The sequence below is a fragment of the Mesocricetus auratus genome, unplaced genomic scaffold (genome assembly GCF_017639785.1).
Source record: "Mesocricetus auratus isolate SY011 unplaced genomic scaffold, BCM_Maur_2.0 Super-Scaffold_100021, whole genome shotgun sequence".
Classification (NCBI taxonomy): domain Eukaryota; kingdom Metazoa; phylum Chordata; class Mammalia; order Rodentia; family Cricetidae; genus Mesocricetus; species Mesocricetus auratus.
In genome coordinates, this window is record NW_024429202.1 from 628,887 (window position 1) to 652,383 (window position 23,497).

Sequence of the window (23,497 nt, forward strand, 5' to 3'; positions counted from 1 at the left end):
TTGCAGAGCCGCTAAGCAGCTGGAGGCGTCTCTAAACTCTCTGGGTGTCTGTTCTCCATTAGTAAAGCAACTTTCCTTGCTGTCTTCTCACCCAGGGTAATCAAATGAAGGGAGACATCACCCAAGGCAAAACTCTGCCATTGGGGGAACACCGCTACTGCTCTGCTTTGTTTCTGTGAGTTCCTTGCTTATTTGTTCATTTATTTGTTTGAGGTAGGGACTTGGCTGTTCTGGAACTGACAACATCGTTCAAGCTGGCCCTGAATTCACAGAGTTCCCTCTGCCTCAACTTCCTGAGTTCTGAAATAACAGGTATAAGCCACTAACTTCACTTGAGCTACCTGAACACCTTTAAAAATAAAAGAAGGGATTGTGAGACTTTGCTTTCTATCTAAGGTAGTTCATTCACTTATAAGGGCCCTAAACCTCCCTTGTCCTCCTTTTTGCTGATTAGATAAGGGAGTCAGATTTTGAAGTCAAGATCCCAATGGAATGAGATGCAGTCACCCCCATTACAGGGATGAAAGGCGGACACCATCTTGGTTCACTCTGCTCACCGCAGTTTGGGCTCGGGAGCACCCTTCCGCCTTGCACAGTCGCTTTCACTTTGTGCCTTTGTGAAACACCAAGATCATTCTTTTCCCACAAGGTTCACCAGATAGAGGTGAGTTCTTATGAGTTCTACCCCAGAACCCACTTAAAGGTAGGAGAGAGCCAATTCCACAAGTTGTCTCCTGAGCTCAGCATGTGTAAACACGCATACACATACAATAATAATAATAATAAAGAAATAAGTGTGGTAGGGCATGCTTGAGTTTGGTCTGGACTAAGGAGTAAGAACGAGTCTCAAAAAATGTAAAACAGGCTGGACGTGGTGGCACACACCTTTAATCCCAGCACTAAAGAGGCAGTGGGAGGATCTCTCTGAGTTCAAGGCCAGCATAGTTTACATAGTAAATTCCAGGACAGATGAGGGGGCTCTGTAGGAAGAGATCCTGTCTCCAAAACAAACAAACAATAAAGCATAAATAAGGTGGATAAATAAGAATTGCAGTGGGCCCTGGTAGCTTTCACCAAAGAAAGAGGTACTAACTGTTAAAGTCTATCTCACACAAAGCACAGCATGATAGGTCGCAGAGTGGGGTGGCTGTAGTTTAGCTGGATGAGTGCTTACACGGCATGCATGTTCTGGGTTTAATCAACAGCACTACCTAAAACCAGGTGAGGTGGTTCAAACCTACACTCTCAGCATTCAGAAGTGGCTTCTAGAGAGTCAAAAAGAGTTCAAAGCCATCCTCTGATACTAACTAACTTTGAAGCCAGCCTAAACTACATGAAAGTCTACATCAAAATAAAAAGGGCATGTTGGCATGTGCCTTCATCCCAGCACTGGAAGAGGAAAGGTAGGCAAATCCCTGTGAGTTCCAGGCCAACCAGGGCTACATAGTGTGACCCTATCTCAAAACAAAACGTTTGAACACACGCCTTTAATCCCAGCACTTTGAAGACAGATAGGTTTATCTCTTTGAGTTTGAGGCCAGCCTGGTCTACAGAGGTCTTACAGGAAAATCAGAGTCTTACAGGACTCTCAGGGCTACATAGCGAAACCTTTAACAACACAAACCATTGTTTGCAAGTGCAGTTATCCTAAATCCAAATAGCCCTCAGGATATCTTGTTTTTTGCCCTGTAAACCTGTAAACTTTCTCAGGTATACAAAACTACAAATTACAACCTAAAATTTTTATAAGCTTGAAATTTTTTTGAGAAGACATAGAAATCTTAAATTTAGACTGTTTTTTTTTTTTCCTGAACCTGCCAAATAGCCTGTCTGTGTATTAGGCTCTAATACTTAGCAGCCTTTGGAGGTGTACGCTGTACATTTACAGTTGAGGACAAATCTTTCAAACTATGCTTGGTAGGAGGCAGAGGCAGCAGGATCACAGAACTCTTGAGGTTGGCAAGGGCCAAGACCAGAGAAAAAGAGGAAAGCGGATCTTATCTTGGTTTTCCATTTGTTTGTTTTTGAGATGTGGTCTTTAATAGCCCGGGCTGGCCTCAAACTCAGCATGTAACTGAAACTGGGTTGGAAACTATCTTCCTGCCTCTACCTCCTAAATTCAGAGACCAGAGGCTTAGTAAGGCCACCAAACCCAGCTGACAAATCTTTTAAATGACATTTTATCTACCTTCTTCACTATTTTGAATCTTATTGTAACAATGCTGGCAACTTGAAGAATATCCAAAGTATACTTCTAATTTGGTTCCAGTTTTCAAACCAGCAATGACTCAGACTTACTGTGCACATCCTTTGGCTGCAATGATCCTCGAGTAACAAGGAAATAAAGCTGTTCACAAATGTGTCTATAGGATAAGACACTTGCTGGGTGGACTTGAGGACTGCAGCGTTTAAATACTCCAAACCTAAGTGAAAGACAGGCTGAGGGTAGGGGAGGCAGGAGGCTTGCTGAGGCTTGGTGGCTGCCAGCTCAGCTCCAGGTTCAATGAGAGTCTGTCTCAAGGGAAGAAGGCAAAGAATGATAGAAAAAATGATAGAAAAGGATGTCTTTCTTCAGCACTGGCGAACACATGTGCAGAAACACACCACACACACACATACACAGGCACACGCACACACATACACAGGCACACACATACACAGGCACACACACACACACACATACACAGGCACACACACACACACATACACACACATACACAGGCACACACACACACACATACACAGGCACACACACACACACACACACACACACACACACACACACACACATGCACGCACTCACGCACGCACGCACGCCCGAAAGAACAGTGAGCAGCTTGGCAGTGGTGTTGCACACTTCAGTTCCAGTACTCGGGAAGCAGAGACAGGCGGACCTCAGAGTTAGAGGCCAGCCTGATCTATAGAGCAAGTTCCAGGACAAGGCTAACAGAGAACCCCTCCTTTGAAAAAATGAAAGAAAGAAAGAGAAGGAGAGAAAGAGGAAGAACGGTGAGCTGTTTGTTCATAAATATGTCTACGATTTACAAAGGAACGTTTTCAGGTTCCTAGTCTTGTTTAAACTAATTTTGCACACTGCCAAGGTGTTTATGAGACTTTTGAATATGATTCTCCTCTAAAGCAGAATTTCAGTTCTTGACTGATTACATTCAGAGACAGATAATTCTTTGTTGTGCTGTCCTCTGTTCTCTATCTGGTGAAGGAAAGGTCAGTCATCCCTCCTCCCAGACACAATGACAGAAAATGTTTGTTTCAAGACACAGCCATGTGCCCCAGGGAGAGTAGCAAATGGCCCTCAGAGGCCATTTAGAAAGTTGCAGACCAGTTTTGGGGCGGAGCCCTGAAGTGCTCTGGAAGTGGAAGGAGGTCAGGCACACAGAGCCACTGACTATAAAAGAGCAGCCTCAAAAAGCCAAAAGCCTGACCAACGCACACACAGGTGCCATTGCTGTGTATGTGGCAACGAGGTTTGCTCAGTGCTGAGGCACACCAGCCTCAGGCACAGGACGACACGGTTTCTCATGTGAGGACACACCCCTTCCTACACCACAGTCAGAGCTGCTTTATAATTATGTTTAACTTGTATCCATGCATGCAAGTGTGCAGACACCTGTGGGAGGCAGAAGAGCGTGGCATCAGGTGCTCCAGAGCTGTACTGAGAGGCGTGTTGTGAGCCGTTCTGCTTGGGTGCTGTGAACCAACTGGAGCTCCTAAACCACTGTGCCATCATCTCTCCAGCCACCGCCACCGCCACCATGGCATGTGCATGATGGGGGAGGACACACATGCCATGCACACATATGGGGTCAGTGCTCTCCTTCCTCCTTTACATGGGTCCCATGACCAAACCTCCTCTCATCTGTGACAGACACACCCCTGCACAAGGGTCAGTCAAGGTTGAGTAAGATGACCTTACTGAATAAGGTATAAGGAGAAGACGAGCTCCAAAAACAACTCGTCCTCTGACTCAACATGAGTGTTCATACTGGTGTGTATGCACACGCACATACGCGCACACACCAATAATTTTTGAAAGGCCAGTGGTAGCGTTTGTGTGATTGTAATAAGGTAGGAGGTACATAGGTAGGGAATATGTCAAGATGTGTGCTCATCCATGTCTGAACCTGATGGGAAATGTGATGAATTATGGGGTCTGCCTTTTTAAGTCCCCACAAAACGTGACTCATGGCCATTTCCTGGGAACCCAGGTATGGACCTAGCCAGTATTTAATTAAAGCTTGCTTCATATTTGGCTTTAAATTGTGGTAGTGGCCTTATTCTCGACCAGTGGGATTAACATTTTCTGGAGGCCCCCAACAAGATTCAGATCACCCACTTACAAATTCTAAAGCCAGACCTTCACAACTGAACTCCAGGGCTGAGGGGTCACTTCACAAAGCACAAGCTTTGAGACCTCCAAGGGTCCAAGGCTGATTCTGGTTCTCTCTCAGACTCTCGGGGTGAACTTCTGTGCTGAGAAAAGCAGCACGCATCTATAGAAACCTCCTGGTGATCACAGACTTCTGTTCTGTAGGATCCCTGGCTGGGATGTGGAGGGGGTTGCACAAGACCCCAGTATTCTCCCTACCAGGGCAAATAGTGAGATGTCACCGGCCTGCCTGGTTCTGGTAGGATGGAAGGTTTTGTCTGTCTGTTTTTTATACGTGGACAGGTCTGTGTTCTCTGGTGTGTCTGTAAGTTTTGTTGTAAAATGCATGAAGCATGAAGGGTGACCACCACATGTTCTGTTTCTGACTACTCTTCTTTGAGCATGAGTTTTCTGTGTTTCTTGGTTATATTTTTGTTGTCTCTGCTGCCACCAGTCACCATGACTGCCATGGCTGCTTTTATGACCAGGGCTCAGAATTTATCTCTGAACTCTTCTGTCACTGAATTTGGATTAGCCAGAGTTCAGATGTCTTTTGAGTGTGGGTAGCATTGAAGTAGTTGCTCTATATTATTTGAAAGCTGGCCCTAGAGTTGGGTTATGGCTCTCTATTCTCTAGATCCAAGTCTATTTAAAAGCTTCCTCTTTGTCCTGTTAGTCAACTCACCCAACACTGTGACAGGGAGAAGAAAGCAAAGCAAAACAGCCAAAACTTGATTTGGTTTATGTGAGCATTCTATATCTCAGGATTTTTAAGTTTGTTTTATTGGGTATGGTTAAAAAAAAATCTGTAAAGCCGGGCGTTGGTGGCGCACGCCTTTAATCCCAGCACTCGGGAGGCAGAGGCAGGCGGATCTCTGTGAGTTCGAGACCAGCCTGGACTACCAAGTGAGTTCCAGGACAGCCTCCAAACACAGAGAAACCCTGTCTCGAAAAACCAAAAAAAAAAAAAAAAAATCTGTAAAATCTGTGAAAAAAGTTAGGTAATCTTAGAGGAACCATGTGGCATGATCTCATTGTGGGATATAAGCACCACATGCCTTGACGTCGTCTTTCGGTAGCCAATTTCATTAGGGCTGGAGTAGGAAGATGTCATGCAACTTCACCACCCTCTTTTGACAGCCATCTTTGCAAGGGTTAGAGAAGACGGAGCTCACGTCTTGATTAAAGGTGACCATGTGACATGGGCCAACCAAGGAGGCAACAACATGTCTCCCCGCAAAATTCTGGATTAGAATAGATTTTTATATGACAATATCTGTCCTGAGAACATGGTCTATGAAAGACCGAGGCAGACAAATCTTTGTTAGTTCAAGGCCACCCTAAAGTACAAGATAATTGAGCCAGACTAAAAGAGAAACAGCTCACACAAAGGCGGTAACAGCACTTGGGATCACATGCCACATGCCCTTAACCCCAGCACTAGGGCAGTGGAGACACGAAGGGATATGGCTGGGTGCAGAGGACTATAAGGCAGGGCAGTTTAGGCAGCATTCAGGCTAAGGATTCTTGGAGACAGGACCACCCACTTGGTCTGAGGTAGAGGTAAGGCTGGCTGCTTTGCTTCTCTATGCTTTCAGATCCCCCCCCCCAACATCTCACTCCCTGTTTTTATTATTAAGAACAATTAGAATTCATGCAACATTGAAGTCTATGCGAGTTCTGAGGGCCTACGAAAGTGTTCTAAGGTACATAAAGGTATGAGCCTATGAAAGCTTAAGTAAGAAAAGGACTTAAGGCATGTAAATGCAAGCTGTAAAGGTATAAGAGAGTGATCCAAGGTATGTGAAAACAGATGGGAAATGTTTCAGGCTTCCTTCCCCCATCCACTGCTATTGTTATATTAAGATTTTGAACAGTTTTAACATTGGTTGTGGGGTTCTGGTGAGCTATCTGAGCACTGATTGCTGTTAGCAGTCACAAGCCCAAGATTTTAGATCTCCTGTAGCTATTGTGGTGGTTTGTATAGGAATGGGCCCCGTAGACTCATGTGTTTGAATATTTGGACCACAGGGAGCTGCACTGTCAGGAGGTGTGGCCTTGTTGAAAGTAGTGTGTCACTGTGGGGTGGGTTTCGAGGTCTCATATGCTCAAGCTCCTCCCAGTGTAGCTGAGTCTTCTGCTGCCTGCAGTTCAAGATGTAGAACTCCCAGCTTCTTCTCCAGCACTGTGCCTGCCTGCATAACTCTCGCCATGATGACTAGGGACTAAACCTCTGAACTGTAAGCCAGCCAGAATTAAATGCTTTCCGTTATAAGAGTTGCCATGTCATGGTGTCCCTTCACAGCAATAGAAACCTTAACTACAACAGTCGTCTTCTAAGTATAGACTTAAAGATGATGCTTCTCATCATGCTAAAAGCATCTCTGTTCAATCTATATATCAGGTTTTCTGGATAGAAAAAGTATGTTCATGCTTTTTAATCCAAAACTATAGCTTTTGCTAGGACTTAGAAGTATGCACAGCTGTTTCACAAATACCTGCTAGCTGCTTTTTCTACAATGTGGATTCCAGTACAGATTACAGGAGATATCTAAAACTTTTATCTCTTTTTGTAAACTATAAATTCATGTAAGCTTTAGGGAGTCAAAGAAGTCACAAGACTTGTATCCACCTGCCACAGGTAAAGGGGACCCCAGGTAAGTATAGCCTAAGTTTCCCCACATGCCTATTCCTGATGGTGGGATCTCTCTCCCGGTCTTGGGACTTCTCCCATCTCCCCATGTCAAGACTATGGGCCTGAAAGTTCAAACCTTTAACTTCTGTCCCTAGTCTGTATCTGTCTCATCAGATTTCCACTTGCCTGACAGACACCATCCAGGAAACGGCTGCTGACTACAACCTGCTCCGAACCAGTGAACTTCCAGGAAGCTGATGTGAACCATGCTTACTCGCTGTCTCTTCAGCTGGGTCAGCTAACCAGATAGTTCTGATGCATGCCCTATTGCCTGAACCCTCTCCTGGCCTTTGACTACCATTCCAGCCTTCCTGGGCTCTGACAAGGACATCCTAGCTTCAGCAGGAAGTAGTTACAGAAGGTAACGTCTCACCCCATGTCTTCCACCAGGCTGGAGTTGTTAGATCAAAAGGAAACTTCCCTGGCTACCATAGTGCCTACTGGCTACCAGGGAAGGCACCTGTTAAAACCAAGTAGGCCCAGACCTATCAACAGGTAGATTCATTTGCTGAAATAGTTCTAAAATATGATAGGGCACTTGGCCTGCTTTATGCAGAACAAGGAGGTATTAATTCAGTTTTAACAACAACAAAAAAATGTTGTTTCTATACAAACCAGTCAGGAATCATTAGAAATAATCTGGCTGTCCTCAAAAAAGCATTGCAAAAAAGTAGATCTGAGATGAAATAAATGGCTGGTCTCCGTTCTCATTTCCAGGCTCCTCCTAGATAGTACTCTAGGACGGTCACCATAGGGTCTTTGGCCATTCTGTTTCTGCTAAGTACAGTTGGCTCTTGCATCATTGATGCCTTAACTAAAGGATAATTTCTGTCTGGTGGTTATTATAAACGCGTACCCATCACAGAGTCAAGGATTTGACTAAGGATACAACTCAAGGGTGGAATGTGAGAATCAAAGTTAAGTGCTAGAGACTATTGCCTATGTCTTCCCTTCCCTAAACAAGTTCGTTTGACCCCTGCACATGGTGTGCTTGATCATGTGGGTGGGAGGAAATCAGCACGTACACTCGCCCCTGATTGGATGTAAGCAGGAGGTGCATAGGCAGGAAATACACCAGGATGCACGTTTGCCCCAATTGGACCTGATGGGAAATGTGGTGAAATTTACAGTTTGATCTTTTCATCTCTAGTTCATTCATTCACAGAATCCAGTCAGCTGATTTAAACAGAGCAGAAAATTACATTTTGGGGCAGGCCTATAATTGCCTCACTTACCAAGCCAAGACTCTGGAATCCTGATCAGCCTGGATTAAGATAAATCATTAAGGCTGGGCAAGGTGGCACATACCTTTAATTCCAATATTCAGGAGGCAGAGTCAAAAAGATCTTTATGAGTTCAAGGTCAACGTGGTCTACAAATGGAGTTCAAGGGTAGCCAGGACTACAAAGAGAGCCTCTATCGCAATAACTAAGTAAATCATATCACAATCAAATCTGCAGGAAGGGAGAATTTGGATGATTCCTAACAAAAATGTTGGCTAAGAACAAATAAAAGACAAGGTATCTGAGGTTAAATGGGGGAGGGGAGCACTTGGGTATTTGGGGTTTTGTTGTTGTTGTTGTTGTTGTTGTTAAGAGTCTCTGTTTGCATGTGAGATCAACACTGATTAATTTCCAAGAGGGAAGAATTGTTTTCAGATCCCAAAGGAACCATTCAAAGACCTGAGCTAGAAGGAGAACTGTTAAATACCACCCAGAGACATCAACCAGGCCAGACACAGAATACAGACTCAGGAAAGGGGTACCTAAGGACCAGAAGCCGGCAAGGTCTAAACTATATATTCCCCATCCCTCTGGCTGTGTCACACAAGCCAAGCGGCTCTGATGCAACCTTTACCAGGCACACACAGTTCAACGAACTCTAGGCTGGAGCCTGTAAAACAAGTTTGTCATACAGGCTTTTCCCTTTTCCTGGTCCAGATCTTGTCTGGGTCTCAGGGCCTGCTCTTCTTCCGGTGGCCCCCAGGAAACTATGTCTTCGCAGACTCAACTTTTCCAGCTTCCTTGCTCTCCTATTGAGCCAGGAGCCACTGGCAAAGGTCGAGTTTTTGTGGCTTGCTCGAATTAAGTACAAAGACAAACTGAAAAAAAAAAAAATGCCACAGATTATGCAAGGAAGCCTTGTCAGAGCCAAGTAACCCAGCCTGAAGAAAACACAGTAATCTAAGCACTCATGTGCACATACATAATTGAAAATAAAATAAATCTTTTTTAATGTCCCTCCCAAGTTAACCCTGGTTCCCCAAGTACCCACTAGGCCACACCAACCCTTCCCCCAGCCCAGTGGCCCCAGCAAAGGGTAGGCTCTGGCTGGCCCAGCTCCAAGCTTTCAAAGCTGTTTTCAGTTTCTCTTCACAGCAAGAAACGCCACCCCATACAACCCCAGGCAGCCAAAGGCTGCACATCCTCCAGGAAGTCACCCACTGGAGCTGTAGCCCCTGGGTTCCCCACCTCCCAGCCCCTACACTCAAAGGCTTTACACTGTCATGGCTCACTGCTTTTACCCAGAATCTCAACACCCACAAACGCCATCAAGAACTCCAAAGACAGAGCCTGGTATCATAAGGCCTGCATGGTTCCCAGTTAGAATTCCTAATATCATTTATTAAAGAAATCAGCCGGGTGTTAATCCCAGCACTCAGGAGGCAGAGGCAGGCGGATCTCTGTGAGTTCAAGGCCAGACTGGTCTACCGAGCAAGTTCCAGGACAGTCTCCAAAACAATACAGAGAAACCCTGTCTCGAAAAACCAAAAGAAAAAAAGAAAGCAAAGATAAAAAGAAATTAGCAAATAAGGACACATACTTCCAGGCTGGTGACGATACTCAGGAGGTAAACTGTTCATCTCAAACTCTTGACAAGCTGACTTCAAGTTCCAGAACCCACGTGGAAGGAGGGAGAACTGACCACACACACACACTAAACTCCCACACTTTCCAAGCTTCTCAGAAGCAGGAAGAAGGGGCTTAAATAACAGGTTTTCCTTTAAGAACTACTAAAGTTATACACTTGAAGTTATGTTCCAATACTCAGGAAAACGTCAAGGTCAGTGGAGGAGCATGGTGGTAGGGCTGTAATCTTAAACAGATAGGAGGAGTTCAAGGCCATCCTGGGCTTCATGGGGAGACATGGGAGAAAAAACGGCATGCCTGCAATATCAGGAAAGTTTCAGACACTACACAACAGCAGGCTGTATGAAGGGTGATGGGGACTCAGGAAACATACTGAATCCCAGGCAGAATTGATAACTGACTGGGTTTCTGAAAGAGCCCAGAGCCACTGCAAAAGTCAAGCCTATTATATTGAGTCCTTGAGCTTGCTCTGAGTTCCGTCTGCCACTCTCTGTTTTGTGCCTTCGTGCTACACCAGAGGTCCTGCATTCGTTACTCTGTAGCTACTGGAGCAGAACTCCAGACCTTTCCTGTGTCTTAGACGAATACTCCTTCGTAGGATATACGATGTGACGTTAGTATTGCAAAGTTCCTGTACAGAATTCAAAAGTAGTAATATACTTGCTTCGTGGAAAGTATTCTCAATTACCACTCGCATCTCCCGGGGCTTTGTTAGAAATGCAGGTCCTCAAACGCCCACCCCAGACCTGAGTCAGCACCAGCGTTTCCACCAGCTCATTCAGCAATCCCAGCGCACACCACTGTGCATAAAGGCCCGCGCTACAGCCTCCTCGGGAAGGCAGAGCCACTGCAAGACCTAAACAGGAGGTGGCCGCATAGAAAGGGCCCGCAGGAGACCATCCGAGGCCCTCCAGCAGACACTGCGACCAGCATTCCCCAGGAGGAATGTCATCCGCTAGGCTAATCCACCCTCGCTGTGGGGGGTGGGGTGAGAAGCGGAAGCCGGGAACTTGACCCCTTTTGCAGCAGACGGGAGTTGCGGCACGGGAGGTGTGTGAGTGAGCGCGCCTCTTCCTGGACCCAGCTAAGAGCGGCCAAGGCTGACAAGACCAAGTCCCCGCCCCCTTTCGCTGTCACCCTGTCAAAACAAAGCCGCAGCTTGGAGCGCTTGGCCAGTCCTCCCTGCGGCCCGGGGAATGGAGCCCCCTACACGTGCATCTCCACCCGGAGACTCCAGGATGCCCGAAGCCCTCAGGGAGGGAGACTGGCAAGAAAACTGTCTTCAAACTGAGAAGTGCTCGTCTCCTGGGCTGTCACCTCGCCAGACCTTGTTTACACCCTAGACGGCCAGGAGGGCTCTTTCACCCAACAAATAATAACACAATAATGACAGGGCTGTCGCCGCGCGGCCAAGGCCGCCAGGCGCCAAAGGACCCGGGCTTGGGGCTGTGCCCACCTCCCACCACGCACTCCGCCCCTTCGCTCCCGCAGAGCGCCAGGATTCCGGGACTCTTCGGCGCGCTCGCTCGCAACCCAGCTCCTCCTAGCGGGGCACGGTGGGGAGGGCAAGCGCAGGGAGACACACTCAGACCCTCACCCCAAAAAGATGCTTCCCAGCCGCGATCCGTTCGCTACACCAAGCACAGTTTTGCTACCCGTCAAAGGTCTCCCGCGAACTCCTACAGAGCAACAAAGCCGCAGGATAGCCCCGGCGCTTGGAAGCCAAGCCTCGTCTTTCCCAGAGGAGGGAGACAGGCAGATCCGGATGGCCCCCAGCCCTGCGGGACGCAGTGCGAGCACGCGGCCGGCGGCGGAGCGCGCGCAACCGGGGCAGCACTTCCGCGGTGCCCGCGGGAGGCCCGAGCGGGGTGGGGGAGGGGAGGGGTCCGGGCCCGGCCGTGACCCCGCGATCGCGCGCGTCCCAGCGGGTACCTTGCAGGCAGAGTACACGCCGAGTTTCTCCAGTTTCTTCGCCCGCGGAGCGGAGCGCAGCTGCGCCTTCTTCACGGCGATCCGGGCCGAGCCGCCGCCTCCCGGCCCCTCGGCTGTGCCCGCCGCCGCCACCGCGGTCGCCGGCCCGCAGGAAGCAGAGCTCCCAGAGGCGGTGGCCAGGGTCCGGGGGGAGCCGTGCGGGGGCGCGGGCGGCAGTGCGGGGGGGCCGGCCCCGCCAGCCTCGGCCATGCCGCCCCGAGTGTCACCCGCCGCCGCCAGGGTCCCCGCGGGCGCCGGTGGCGGAGCCGAGGACCCCCCCACCTCGGGCCGCCGCCCTGAGCCCTCCCCGCCCCCGCCGCGCTCCGCCGCCGGCGTTCGCAGGCCCCCGAGCGGCCCGGGGTGGCTAGGACGCTAGCGGGCCTGAGCGCCCGGGCCGCGCTCCGCTCCCCTGGGCCGCCGGCATGTTGCTGCGAGCTTGGCCACCGGCCCGGCGCGCCAGGGCCCCTGGGTGACCCCGCGACCCGAGAGGCCGGGCCGCTGCAGCCCAGGCACCTGCCGCCCCGCGCCGCGGCGTTCCTGGGCCTGACACCCTCCCGCGCCGAGACCCAACTTCCTCCACCCTAGCGGGAGCCGAAGGAAAAAATGTTTTCCAGAAGTATCCGTCAGCGGCCAATCCTCCTCTTTTGTTGCTAATTCCCCGAAATCATGGCGTGAGGGGTTCCTTTTCTTTCTTCCTTCCTTTCTTTTTTCTTTCTTTCTTTCTTTCTTTCTTTATTTCTTTCTTTTAAGAGACTTTGGGTCAAACTTTTTCTTTTAAGAATTCTTCCCCTGCTGATTTCTGAACAGAATCTGCCAAAAGAAAAACTCAAATAGATTCTGTTAAAAAAAAATACACACAAAACACACACTCAGTGGTTAAACAACGTTACCGGTCGGCAAAATGAAAGCCAAGTACGTGGGAAAAGTTTGAAATGGGTCTTCCTGCAGGGGTCACCCGGGTCGGCAGGGTTGCATTCTGCTGTTAACTTTTCTTGTCTATTATGTTTTTTAATGTGAAACCCTGGCGTGCATGCTAGCCGGGAAGATTGTGTCCAGGAGTGATGCTGATTCCGACTTAAACTTCATAAGCAAAACTATTGTTCCTATCGCTGAGGGCAGGGTGTTTAAGGTTTTCATCATGGGTCCACCCTCCTAAATCGACATGAAAAGTCCTGCATTGCCTGTCAGTACCACTGGCAAGTGCCCTAATTCTGCAGAGCAAGCATGGCCATATGTGGGACTTGGGTGGTAATGTGTTTGTGGTTGGTTGTCTCGCAAGCTTGATAGCTCCCGCCAAACTCCAGCCATAAGGGATATGCTTTCCCTTGTAAATCCTTCCTTGCCCATCCTGTTTATTGCAATTTGGTTTTCGAGATCCCCTTTCCAGATCCAGTGCCCTTTAACTGGGGCGGTTACAGTTTCTAACGGTGATGCTATGCCAGGGGAGAGGAAGTCCCTTCTCTTCTGTAAGCAGAGAAGCCTGCTGCTGTGAAATGGCAGCTTCTTACTAGGTTGCATCTGACCAGTGTCCCTCCCTAGTCTTGGCCTTGGGCCAGTATGGAGGCTCATGCCTATAATCTCAGTACTTGAGAGGCTGAAAAAGGAGGTTGGCCATGAGTTCTAGAGTGTCCTGGGCTCCAGAGTGAGACTCCTGTCTCAAAAATATGAATCAGTAAGGCCAGGCATGGTGGCCTAAACCTTCACTCCCAGAAATATGGACGCAAAAGCAGGCCAGTCTATATGACTTCAAGACAATGTAGTCTACATTAAGGAGTTCCAAGTCAGCCAGGAGACCCTGTGTATAAATGAAAAACAAAACAAAACAAAAAACAGAGGTTTTGAAGTACTTTCTACAGTTTCCCTCTGATGTTCTGTGAGTTTTTTACAAGAATGTCATTAGCCATGGTGACTTTACTGGAGAATCCAGGATCCCTTATATGTTCTTAGTGTCCTTCATCTAAGACTATTTAAACGAAGCTTGAGGTCCATTGTATCATAGTAAAAAGTGAAGCCTGGCAGCTGCCCAGAGAGAGACTCACAAAAGGAGGAGGAAAACCGGCTTCTCCTAGTTGGGATCCAGAAAAGTAAGCCTATTCTGCAGTTGGGGGAGTGCATCTTTCAGAGAAAAGCAGAGAATGCCCACCCAGAGTGTCAGGGAAAATATGCCTTTGCTTGTGGCCAGTAACTGAAGACAGAAAGTCTGGGAAAGTAAAGGATAAGCCTTCTGAGTTAAAGGTCGAAATGCAGACACAGAGGGGCTTATGGGTAGGTGTAAGAACATCATCTCATTTAAGGGGGTGAGAATGTTTCCAGGCTCTTATGTTATAGGTATATCTGATTTCCTAAGAGGTGATTTTTTTAGTAGGTTTTCTGTATCATGATAATAGGTTTCCTGCTGATGCAGTAAACCAGATTGAGCCTAATTGAAAAAGGGAAAGAAAAGGCTTATTTGAGCAAAGCAACTCTTGGGTGAGTTCTCTAGTACCAGAGATGGAGGCAGAAGTCATATGCCTGAACTAAAGAGTGAGGTTATATAGCCTGTAGGTGAGGGGTGATGATATGTCGTCCACAAGCTGGGTTTATGCCCAAGTTAAAAAACAGCACCTTAGACCTAGATTTGACTGCCGGCAACTTCAAGGGAGGAGCTACTGCTGTGCCAAGAATTCGGAACTAGGCTTTTTAGTGCCTTTGTTGGAGATTCTCTGAGAGGGTGTGGTTTGGAGAGAGAGAGATGGGACGTCTCAGATTGTGCAAGATGGAGCTAGAGGTTCCAACTGAACAATTTTTTTTTCTTGAAACAGGATTTCCTCTACTACCTCCTGCTGGTCAAGTGATTTGACAAGCCCAGTTGGGAGAGAACAATAGTTTGTCTTTGCAACCTTTATGTTTTGCTTTGAGCAGTGTAAAATGTATCTCCACCCAGAGTCAGAGATCCATCCTAGTTCTCAATTCTCTCAACAATGAAAATATAACACAGCAGGCTAAAGACAATGTTTTAAAAAGAAATCTATGCAAGGTGCAATGGCACACGCCTGTAATCCCAGCACTCAGGAGACAAAAGTAGGTGAATCTCTTCGAAGTCAAAACCAGCCAGGGTTATGTAGTGAGATCCTGTCTCAAAAAATAAAAATGAACATGTAAAGTAGCCAAGCTTGGTGCTGGAGAGATGGCTCAGCAGTTCAGAACACTTGTTGCTTTTGCAGAGAACCCAGGCTCAATTCCCAGCATCAGATGACAATTCACAAACCATCGCAACTCTAGTTCCAACAGATCTACTCCTGATCTGCACAGGCACCAGGCGCACACGTGGTGTACATCCACACATTATATGCAGACAAATATATATATAAATCAATAAATCTGAAACAATTCCTTTTAAATAGACAAGCTTTCAGAGGAAGAAACAGCCCCTTCCAAAGTGGCCTTCAACAAAGCCCTGCTACTTCTGCCTTCCTCTATTTCATACAGTATTTTAAGTTCTAAGGAAGGACAACTGTGATACTTCCCTTTCTACAACACGGCTGTGGTAGCTAGGAATGATGATGCCTACTTGCAATCCCAGGACTTTGGAAGCAGAGAGAGACGGTAACTAGTTCAAAGCCAGGCTGGACTACATAATGGGATGCTATCTTTATATTATTTAATTAAATTAAAAGCTGTGTTGCCACATGTGGTGATTTGAATAAAAATGACCGCATAGGTCCCTAGGGAGTGGCACTATTAGGAGGTGTGGCCTTGTTGGAGTAGGTATGTTGGAGTAGGTGTGGCTTTGTTGAAGGAGGTGTGTCACAAAAGGGGGGGCTTTGAGGCCTCAGAAGCTCATTCTCCAACACCATGCCTGCATACTGCCATGCTTCTCACCCTGGAGATAATGGACTAGGCCTCTGAATTGTAAGTCAGTCCAAATTAAATGTTCTCCTTTTTAAGAGTTGCCCTGGTCATGGTGTCTCTTCAGAGCAATAAAACCCTAAGACACCATGTGCCATGCAGGTGTTATATACGCTGCTAGAGGAGAAAAGAGATCAGTGGTATCCATTGGTGAAGCCTGAATGCTACAATACTGTCTTGCCAAACTCTTGCCTAGTGTCCATTGGTACAAGAGTGGCAGGAAGGCTATAGGAGTAATTAACCATTTTTTTCCTTGGATTTGAGCCAGGTCCACAGGAGAGAGAACTCATGTCTGGTACTATCAACCTGGAAACAAGTCCATGACTTGGAGGTCATAGACTACAAGAAGGATCCTATCACTGTTGCTTTGTTACGTGGGCAGACATGCTGTCAAATTTACTTTCTAAATATTTATGCTCACCAGGAAGCAGTTAATACAGACTCATAACTGGTCAGAGCGCTGAGAATAAGTGGCTGTCGGATGCTCAGCTCCAAATGGGGAATCTGTATTAACTGCCCTCCACTCAAAGCTCAGGGAATGTGGTGGAGAAAGAATTTAAGAACTAGAGGATGGGGAACAGTACTGTGCAATGGTGTTGTGCTGGATAGTTTTATGTCCACTTGACACTACTACTTTTGCCAGGGAGTCAGCTTTGTCCTCAAGGTCCTGAACTGACCTGTACACAGTCTGTACATCACCGGCAAGTCATTGAGATAGCTTGAGTATGTCTGTATAGCTACTCCCAGGCCTGCGGAGCCGGTGGCTAAGGCCCCTGATACTCCAAGTCCCACTAACAGGGGGGTGAATTGGATGGCTCTCCTTATGTCTGGGAATAGGATAGTCTATGCTAGGTATTGGAATGGGCTCACTTCCTGGAATAAACTCTACATCTGGGAGAAGGGTGGCTAATACACATAACTCTGTCCAATTTGTAGGCAACATGGAATAAGCCATTCCATTTCCACATGAAAAAACTTGTCCAGGCCTAGGACAAAGAGCTATGGATACAGCAATTATTGAAGAGCAGGAAGTGAATGACGCTTATTGTACATCTTTATCAAGGCTATTATTTTAAAAATGTTAATAAAGGCATAAGGAATGATTAAATCCTGTGAGTTGTATCTTAAAAGGAATACTAAGAGAGCAATTATCACTTGGTGGGGGACCATCAACAGGTACAGAGGAATTTTGCAACACTGGATGGGCCAGAGGCCAAGAGGTTCCCAAGGCCAAACACAGCCAGCAATCCCTGATTGGGGATTAGTGAAATTACTATTACTCCCCCATTTTAGTTTTTTAGAAGTTGCATTTTTAAGGAACTATGAGCATGCTCCACAATTCCTTGAGGATTATAAGGAATACTTGTTGTGATCAATTTTCTATTGAATACAAAATAGCTGAATGTCTTATTAGAATATCCAGATCTGTTGTCTGTTCTTTGTCACTTTTGAAACTGCCATGTAAGCAAAACATTTTAAACAGTGACTTATCACATGCTTGGTGGCTTTTTTAGTTTGCACAATGGCCATCAAGAAACCTGAATACCTACCAACTGCCATGTGCATATATTTTAACTTGCCAAATTCTGTAATGTGAGTAACATCGATCTGCCATAAGTGACTAGGAAGTAGGCCTTGAGGGTTCACTCCTAAATTAGTTACAGATAAATGTTGTGGGCACACCTCACTGTTTGACACTTTTGACAAGCAGTCTCTCTAGTTAAGCCAAGTTGCTTTCTGATGAGAGATATGAGACTGCAGAGCTCTCTCTACCTGAGATAAAGCAACCAATTTCGTTCTTAGACTCCTGTTATTCTATCTGTTGACTCATTTCCTCTAGCCAGTGGGCTGGGAAGGTTTGAATGAGCTCCCATGTCACCCACAAAACATGGCAATTGCATTTTGAATTTGCTCAAATAATATTTAACCTGATCATTGTTAGTTTCTATGCATTGAACTGTCTCTATTACTTGAAGAGCTTTAAAGACATAATGATTGTCAGTATACAAATTAAATTAATCATTTACTAGAAGTTGAGAAACCATTGCGACAGCTCATAACTCAACTATCTGAGTTGAAGCCAGAGTTGTTTCTTTCCACATATTTCTTACCATCTATAACAAAAGTTGTTCTTCCATTAGAAGAACCATCAGTAAAAACTGGCATAGCATTTTTTACAGGACTATTTTTTACTACTTGGGGGAATATAAAAGGATGCATTAGCTCAAACTGTAATAGCCTATTAGCTGTAAACTGATTATCAATTCTCCCTGAAAATTGAACAAAAGCAATTGTCCACGAATCACTGTTCTGAAACAACCAATCAACTTGGTTCTCTGCCAAAATATCTCCTAGATTCCATATAGCAACTGTGCATTGTATACACTACTGCTTCAAAGTAAGGATTTAACACTTTGACTGGGGAGATGGCGTAAGCTTCCCATGGTTTTGAACTGTTAATATAATATCTGTTGATGCTGGATTACATTCTCTAACAGTAGAAGAACTTGTCTACCTTCTTTAGTTATCTGTGAATTGGAACCATTATCTTCTTTTAGAATCTCACTTAAAGGCTTTAAATTACCAGTAGATGTCCTTAAAAAAGGACTTAACCATTGAATATCTCCCAACAATTTCTGAAAAATCACTCAAAATATTGCAAACTATCCTTTTTAATTTCTAATTTTTGAGGCTTAACTTCTTTAGGTTATAACATATGTCCCAAATAACTCTTGAAAATTACTTAAGGTCTGTGAGCAGTCTTTCCTAATCCAACTTGTAAAGCTCTAGCTAGCTGACAAGGCCTCATTTGCATCTTAGCTGACATGGCCTAATTTGCATCTTCACTGACACCTTTGTGGGTGGGGTCTAACAGGGCGGCAGTTCCCTGAGGTTTCTTCTCAAAAACCTTTTACAAATCATGCATTAACTCCCATTTTCCAGATTTTCTTTTCTTTCTTTTTTTTTATTACCTGCCTGCATATATATAAGTGCACCACATGCATATAGTGCCAACAGAGGCCAAAAGAGGACCCTCTGGAACCAGAGTTACAAAAGGTTGTGAGCTGCCCTGTGGGTTCTGTGACCTGAACCTGGGTCCTCTGCAAGAGCATCGCGTGTTTTTAACCACTGGGTCATCGTTCTCTGTACCCTGCTATGGACTCCTTTTTTTTTATTTTATTTTAATTTTAAATAGCTTGCTTTACATGTCAATTCCAGTTCCCTCTCCCTCCCCTCCTCCCGCACCCCCCCTGCCATCCCCCCATCCTCCCACCCTATTGCCAATTCCTTCCGCATAGGGGATATCTAGAGACTATCATTTCACTCAGCAGATTTTCTTTTTTAACCATAAAATTTTAGGAGGATCTCTGTATCCTCTCCTCTGCTAAACTCTATAGAATCATCCATACAGATTCTCTTGGCTCCTAGGCCATGCTGTAAGCTTCTACTATTTTCCATTGGCTGGCTCTGAGGGCTCAAATCACCAACCTTTCCTGTTAAGACATTGACTGACAATGACTGGGTGTTCCTTTTGGCTATATCCAAAGCAATTTAGGTAGCTTTTTAACTATATCTGAAGTAATTTATCCTTTTCAGTATCCAAGGCAATTTGAGCAGTTCCTTTTGTCAACATTCACGCATTCACAATCACATTCCATACATACCATACACACCATACACACAGACCATGTACTCATCTCTCATCTCTCCTTTTGCCTAGGTTATGATTAGTTAGTTGAAATGAAACTTCTCTAAAATGGAAGTCTCTTGTGAACACAGTAGATATAGCCAATCCTTGAATTATGTGCATCCAAAATCAGAACAAATCCAAATTTATCCATGTTGTCTTTCTTTCTCTATAAGGTCTTAAAACAGTTTCTGGTGGCTGTATTAATAGCATTTTCTATACATTTGGCTGGGCATCAGCCATGGCAGCAGCTCTCAAGGCTGCGAGCTTCCTAGGTTTTGGCCTTGGCCTTCCTCGCCTTTGTCATCTGGCCCTGGGCTGGCCTGTTGTAGGTCATCTGTGGCTGCTTTCCTCTCCTGCATCTCAGGCACCAACCTGGTCCCCTATTTTCTCCTCTGTTAAGACATTGTCTGACCATGTGCCCTTTGGACCACATCCAAAGAAACCTCTAGAAGGCTCTGTACCTCTCTTCCTCCTTATGTCTTGCTTTTTCTGTAGGAATAACATATCTTTAACTGAAGTTCTTGCCGGCTGATATCAGAACAAATCTTAAGAAACTCATCTGTGACACTTTTTTAAAATAAGGTCTTAGTGCAGCCTGGCATGTTGCATTAGCATTCTCATAAGCTAGTTGTTTTACAATCAAAAGCTCAGCACCTGTAGCTTCCATTATTCAGGGTGACGCCTGCATTAGCTTAGAGACAAAATTCTGAAATAACTCCTCAGGTCCTTGTCTGCTCTTTATAAAGCCTTTATCCTGTGTCCTAGCAGCTAGAAGCTTGTTCCAAGTTCTCTTGGCAGCTGTGCCAATCTGTTTATACCCTGCTATCTCAAAGTTTAACTGCTGGTCTATATCTTTGTATTGCCCTTCCTCGGCAAGCATCTCATAAGAAACGGCAAGGTTTGGGGCTATATATTCCTCAGCTGTGATCTGACACTGCTCTGTAAATTCTGCTTTTTTACAACAAATAGTTTCCTTCTGGTAGGCAGGCCTTGACTCTCAGCTTCCAATCTCCTGGGGATAAGGCTTCTACAGCAATAGCTTCTATTGGCGTCTGGGTAAGAACTGCTGTTGGTCTATACTGAATACAGGCCATCTTTAGTTTCCTGAGCTGTTTAAATGGTATTGGTGTGCACACTCTGCCTATGATTCCCTGAGCATCCCTATGCTCTGTCATAGGAAACGTCTGAAATCCCTGTACATCTTCTCTTTTGTCCACCGCTTCTCTAACACTAGCTTGCACTGAAGACAGCTGAACCATTGCGATTGTCTGCCATGACTCAAGGACTACCTATACCTTAGGCTGATCTTTGCTTGCTATTATCGTAGACAAAAGAACATTTCTCTGATCTGAGGAAACCTGCAAAGTTCTTATCTCCTGCGAGAACCATTTTATTAACTCTTTCCAGCCTCTTAGCTTCTGTTGAGTTTTATCATTAGGTTTCTGCCCCTATATCTTTCTAGTTAAAAAAAAATGAGGGAGGTGAAGCCTCTCCATCCTGATACTCAGCAACACTCTCTTCATACTCATCCCAATCTCTCTACCTTGAATGTTTGTTCTCACTGCTAATAGGTTCAGGGGCAGGTATTTTCTGCTGTCCTTTGTGTTTTGCCATTGAACCTTTATTTTCCCGAGTCCTGGCACAGCTGTCATACAGCTGCAGCAGTGGCTTCTACAAGAGGAAAAGATCCTTTTGAAACTTTTGAACTCTAAAATTTTCTGTACTTGGTTTTGATTTATTTTAGCTCTCCTGGCTATTAAAATATACACAGTAAATATACAATCATCTGACTAATAATTCTCTGTCTCATATCTCTAATTATATACATTAAAATCCTCAATTTTAACCCCGAGTTCCCTGTGCCTTGAGGGGCTTCCTTAAGGCCCTGGAGAAACAATTAATGTTTTGATAATGCCTGTCCCATAATGGTGACTCACTTCAGATCTGTCTCACAGGTGGGTAGGCTGTGGCGATCAGGATTGGAAAGTCCTCTCATCGCCTAATGGGCGCTGCGGAGTTTCCAAAGTGACAGGTTCCCCTTTCATCGCCTGATGAGCACGGGGTTCTGAAAGCTAGGGGGACAGCTGCCCGAAAGTGAGCAACTTTGTTGGGGATCCCGTACCAGGAGTTCACGTTGGATACCACTCTGCCCCGACCTGCAGGGACAAGTCAACGTGGACTATCCTGGGGGGAGACACATGGGGGACACGAGACACAAAAAGAGGGAGCAAGACAAACAGGCTGATCAAGCTCCGTTTATCGAGAATTCCGTACAAGCTTATATAGGGGGACGTGGCATGGGATAGGCAGAGGAATGCAGGAGGTTGTTAGACAGGAGGCGCTGAGGAAGGAGGCAGGGGGCTGTCAGAGGCAGGAAACGTTTGATAAGAGATGAGGAGTGCAGGTGTTAACGAAGCATTGTTAACAGACGGGTTATCTCTGTGGCACCAGGCTCATCTGCCAGGCTCATCTGTGGGATGGTACCTGAGTTCTGAGAAGTGGACTTGGGCTGAGAAATCGAGATTTACTGAGACCTGGTCTTCAACACCTCTGTTCCCAGGCTCTGAGAAAGAAATTTGTATGGGATAGGGTTTCATATGAAGATTACACGAGGATAATGGGCGGCAAAATGGAGCGTGTCGCACTAAAGTTTTGAAAGTTGTGGCTGACGCTCCTGTTGACAACGTCTTTTCCTTCCACTGTCTACTTCTTTATCATTTTGTGTAATTCCCACTTCTTATCTCACCTTTCCCTTTGATAAACAATTGCCCTTAGGATGGACTTATTTTCTGTGAAAGTAATATTTCTCCCTGAAGGAGGTAGGATCTCCAGGCTGCAATTGGTGACATGATGGGTAGTACTCAAAACTTTGAGCAGCCTGGACCTGAGGGAAAATCTTATCCAAGATAACTGCAATCTTTTTAAGGAGTCGGGGATGGGAGTGGGGCGATCTGATAACAGTCCAGCATGTGCCTTAGGGATCATGGGAGGTGGTCACCTACTGACTATTTCATATGGGGTGACCTTTTCTTGGTAGGGGATAAATCACACCCTGAGGAGGACATAAAGCGAAAAGGTCAAGCCAGTTACTACTATGTAAAGAGAAGCCTTCCCGCCAGCCTGGTTCCAGAGCCGCATCAGTCCCAAATAAACACACAGGAGGCTATATTAAATATGAAGCTGTTGGCCTTGCTTGTTTCTTACTGGCTAGCTCTGACTTAAGTATTTACCCCATAATTGTTAATCTAAGTATTTCTCTTACCGGAGCAAACTTTCCGGGCTTCTTATCCCTATGGCAGTTACATCTTGACTTCCTGTGTTTCTCCTACCCAGAATCCTGCTTGACTCCTAGTCCCACCTATCTTGCTTCCCTATTGGCCAGCAGTCCTTTACTGACATATGCACAGGACTTCCCCAACACTACTAGTTTCAAAAGTATATTTAGTTTAAAACCTCCTTTAAAATTCCATTCACCCTCTCTGTTTTCCTGAGCTCTGAGGGTAATACATACAATGAAGTTTCCAATTTATTAATATAAATTAATTATATTTGCCTTAGAGAGCAATTGAGATAACTTGGCCATGAAAGCTGGGCAACTGTTGGACCCCAGAGACTTGTGGAGGTCAAATCTGAAAATAATTTCCATTATTAATTTCTTAGCTATCACTGAGCAGTTTCTACTTGGGATAGAAAAGCCTCTACCCAGCCTGTGACAGTGTTGACAAAGACCAGCAGATATTTGTAGCCACAAAGTCCTGACTTAACCTCAGTGAAGTCCAATTCCCATAATTCACCGGGTATTGAGCCTGACTCTGTTGGCCTGAGGGAGGCATGTCCTTCCTTGCCTTTACCTGGGCACAGGTCAGACAGCCATCTGAAATGCTCTGACATTTTCCTCAGCATCCAGGTACCCAGATGTGGGGTGAGATGACTTCTGGGATTTTAGGTGACAGGTACATGGTGTCATACAAGGCAGTTAGCTATGGCCCAGTACC

At 45.9% G+C, this 23,497-nt stretch overlaps 1 protein-coding gene and 1 long non-coding RNA gene across 4 annotated transcripts in view; both read right to left on the bottom strand.

Annotated features, from left to right (window-relative positions):
• Positions 1–12,237, bottom strand: part of Kat2b (lysine acetyltransferase 2B) — a 109,073-nt gene extending 96,836 nt beyond the window's left edge. The window contains exon 1 of one of the 3 annotated variants that reach the window (XM_040729211.1): positions 11,885–12,237. In XM_040729211.1, the coding sequence (XP_040585145.1) occupies positions 11,885–12,133 (249 nt within the window). In that variant the 5' untranslated portion in view covers positions 12,134–12,237. Of the gene's footprint in view, positions 1–2,298; positions 2,323–11,884 lie in introns of those variants that run through there. The other 2 variants (XM_021228616.2, XM_040729212.1) reach the window with 2 other exon arrangements.
• Positions 8,377–11,875, bottom strand: LOC121133255. Its single transcript, XR_005870066.1, has 2 exons — positions 9,906–11,875; positions 8,377–9,183 (listed from the first exon to the last, which is right to left on the bottom strand). It is a non-coding gene; the product is annotated as an uncharacterized LOC121133255 (long non-coding RNA).
• Positions 12,238–23,497: the final 11,260 nt, after the last annotated feature.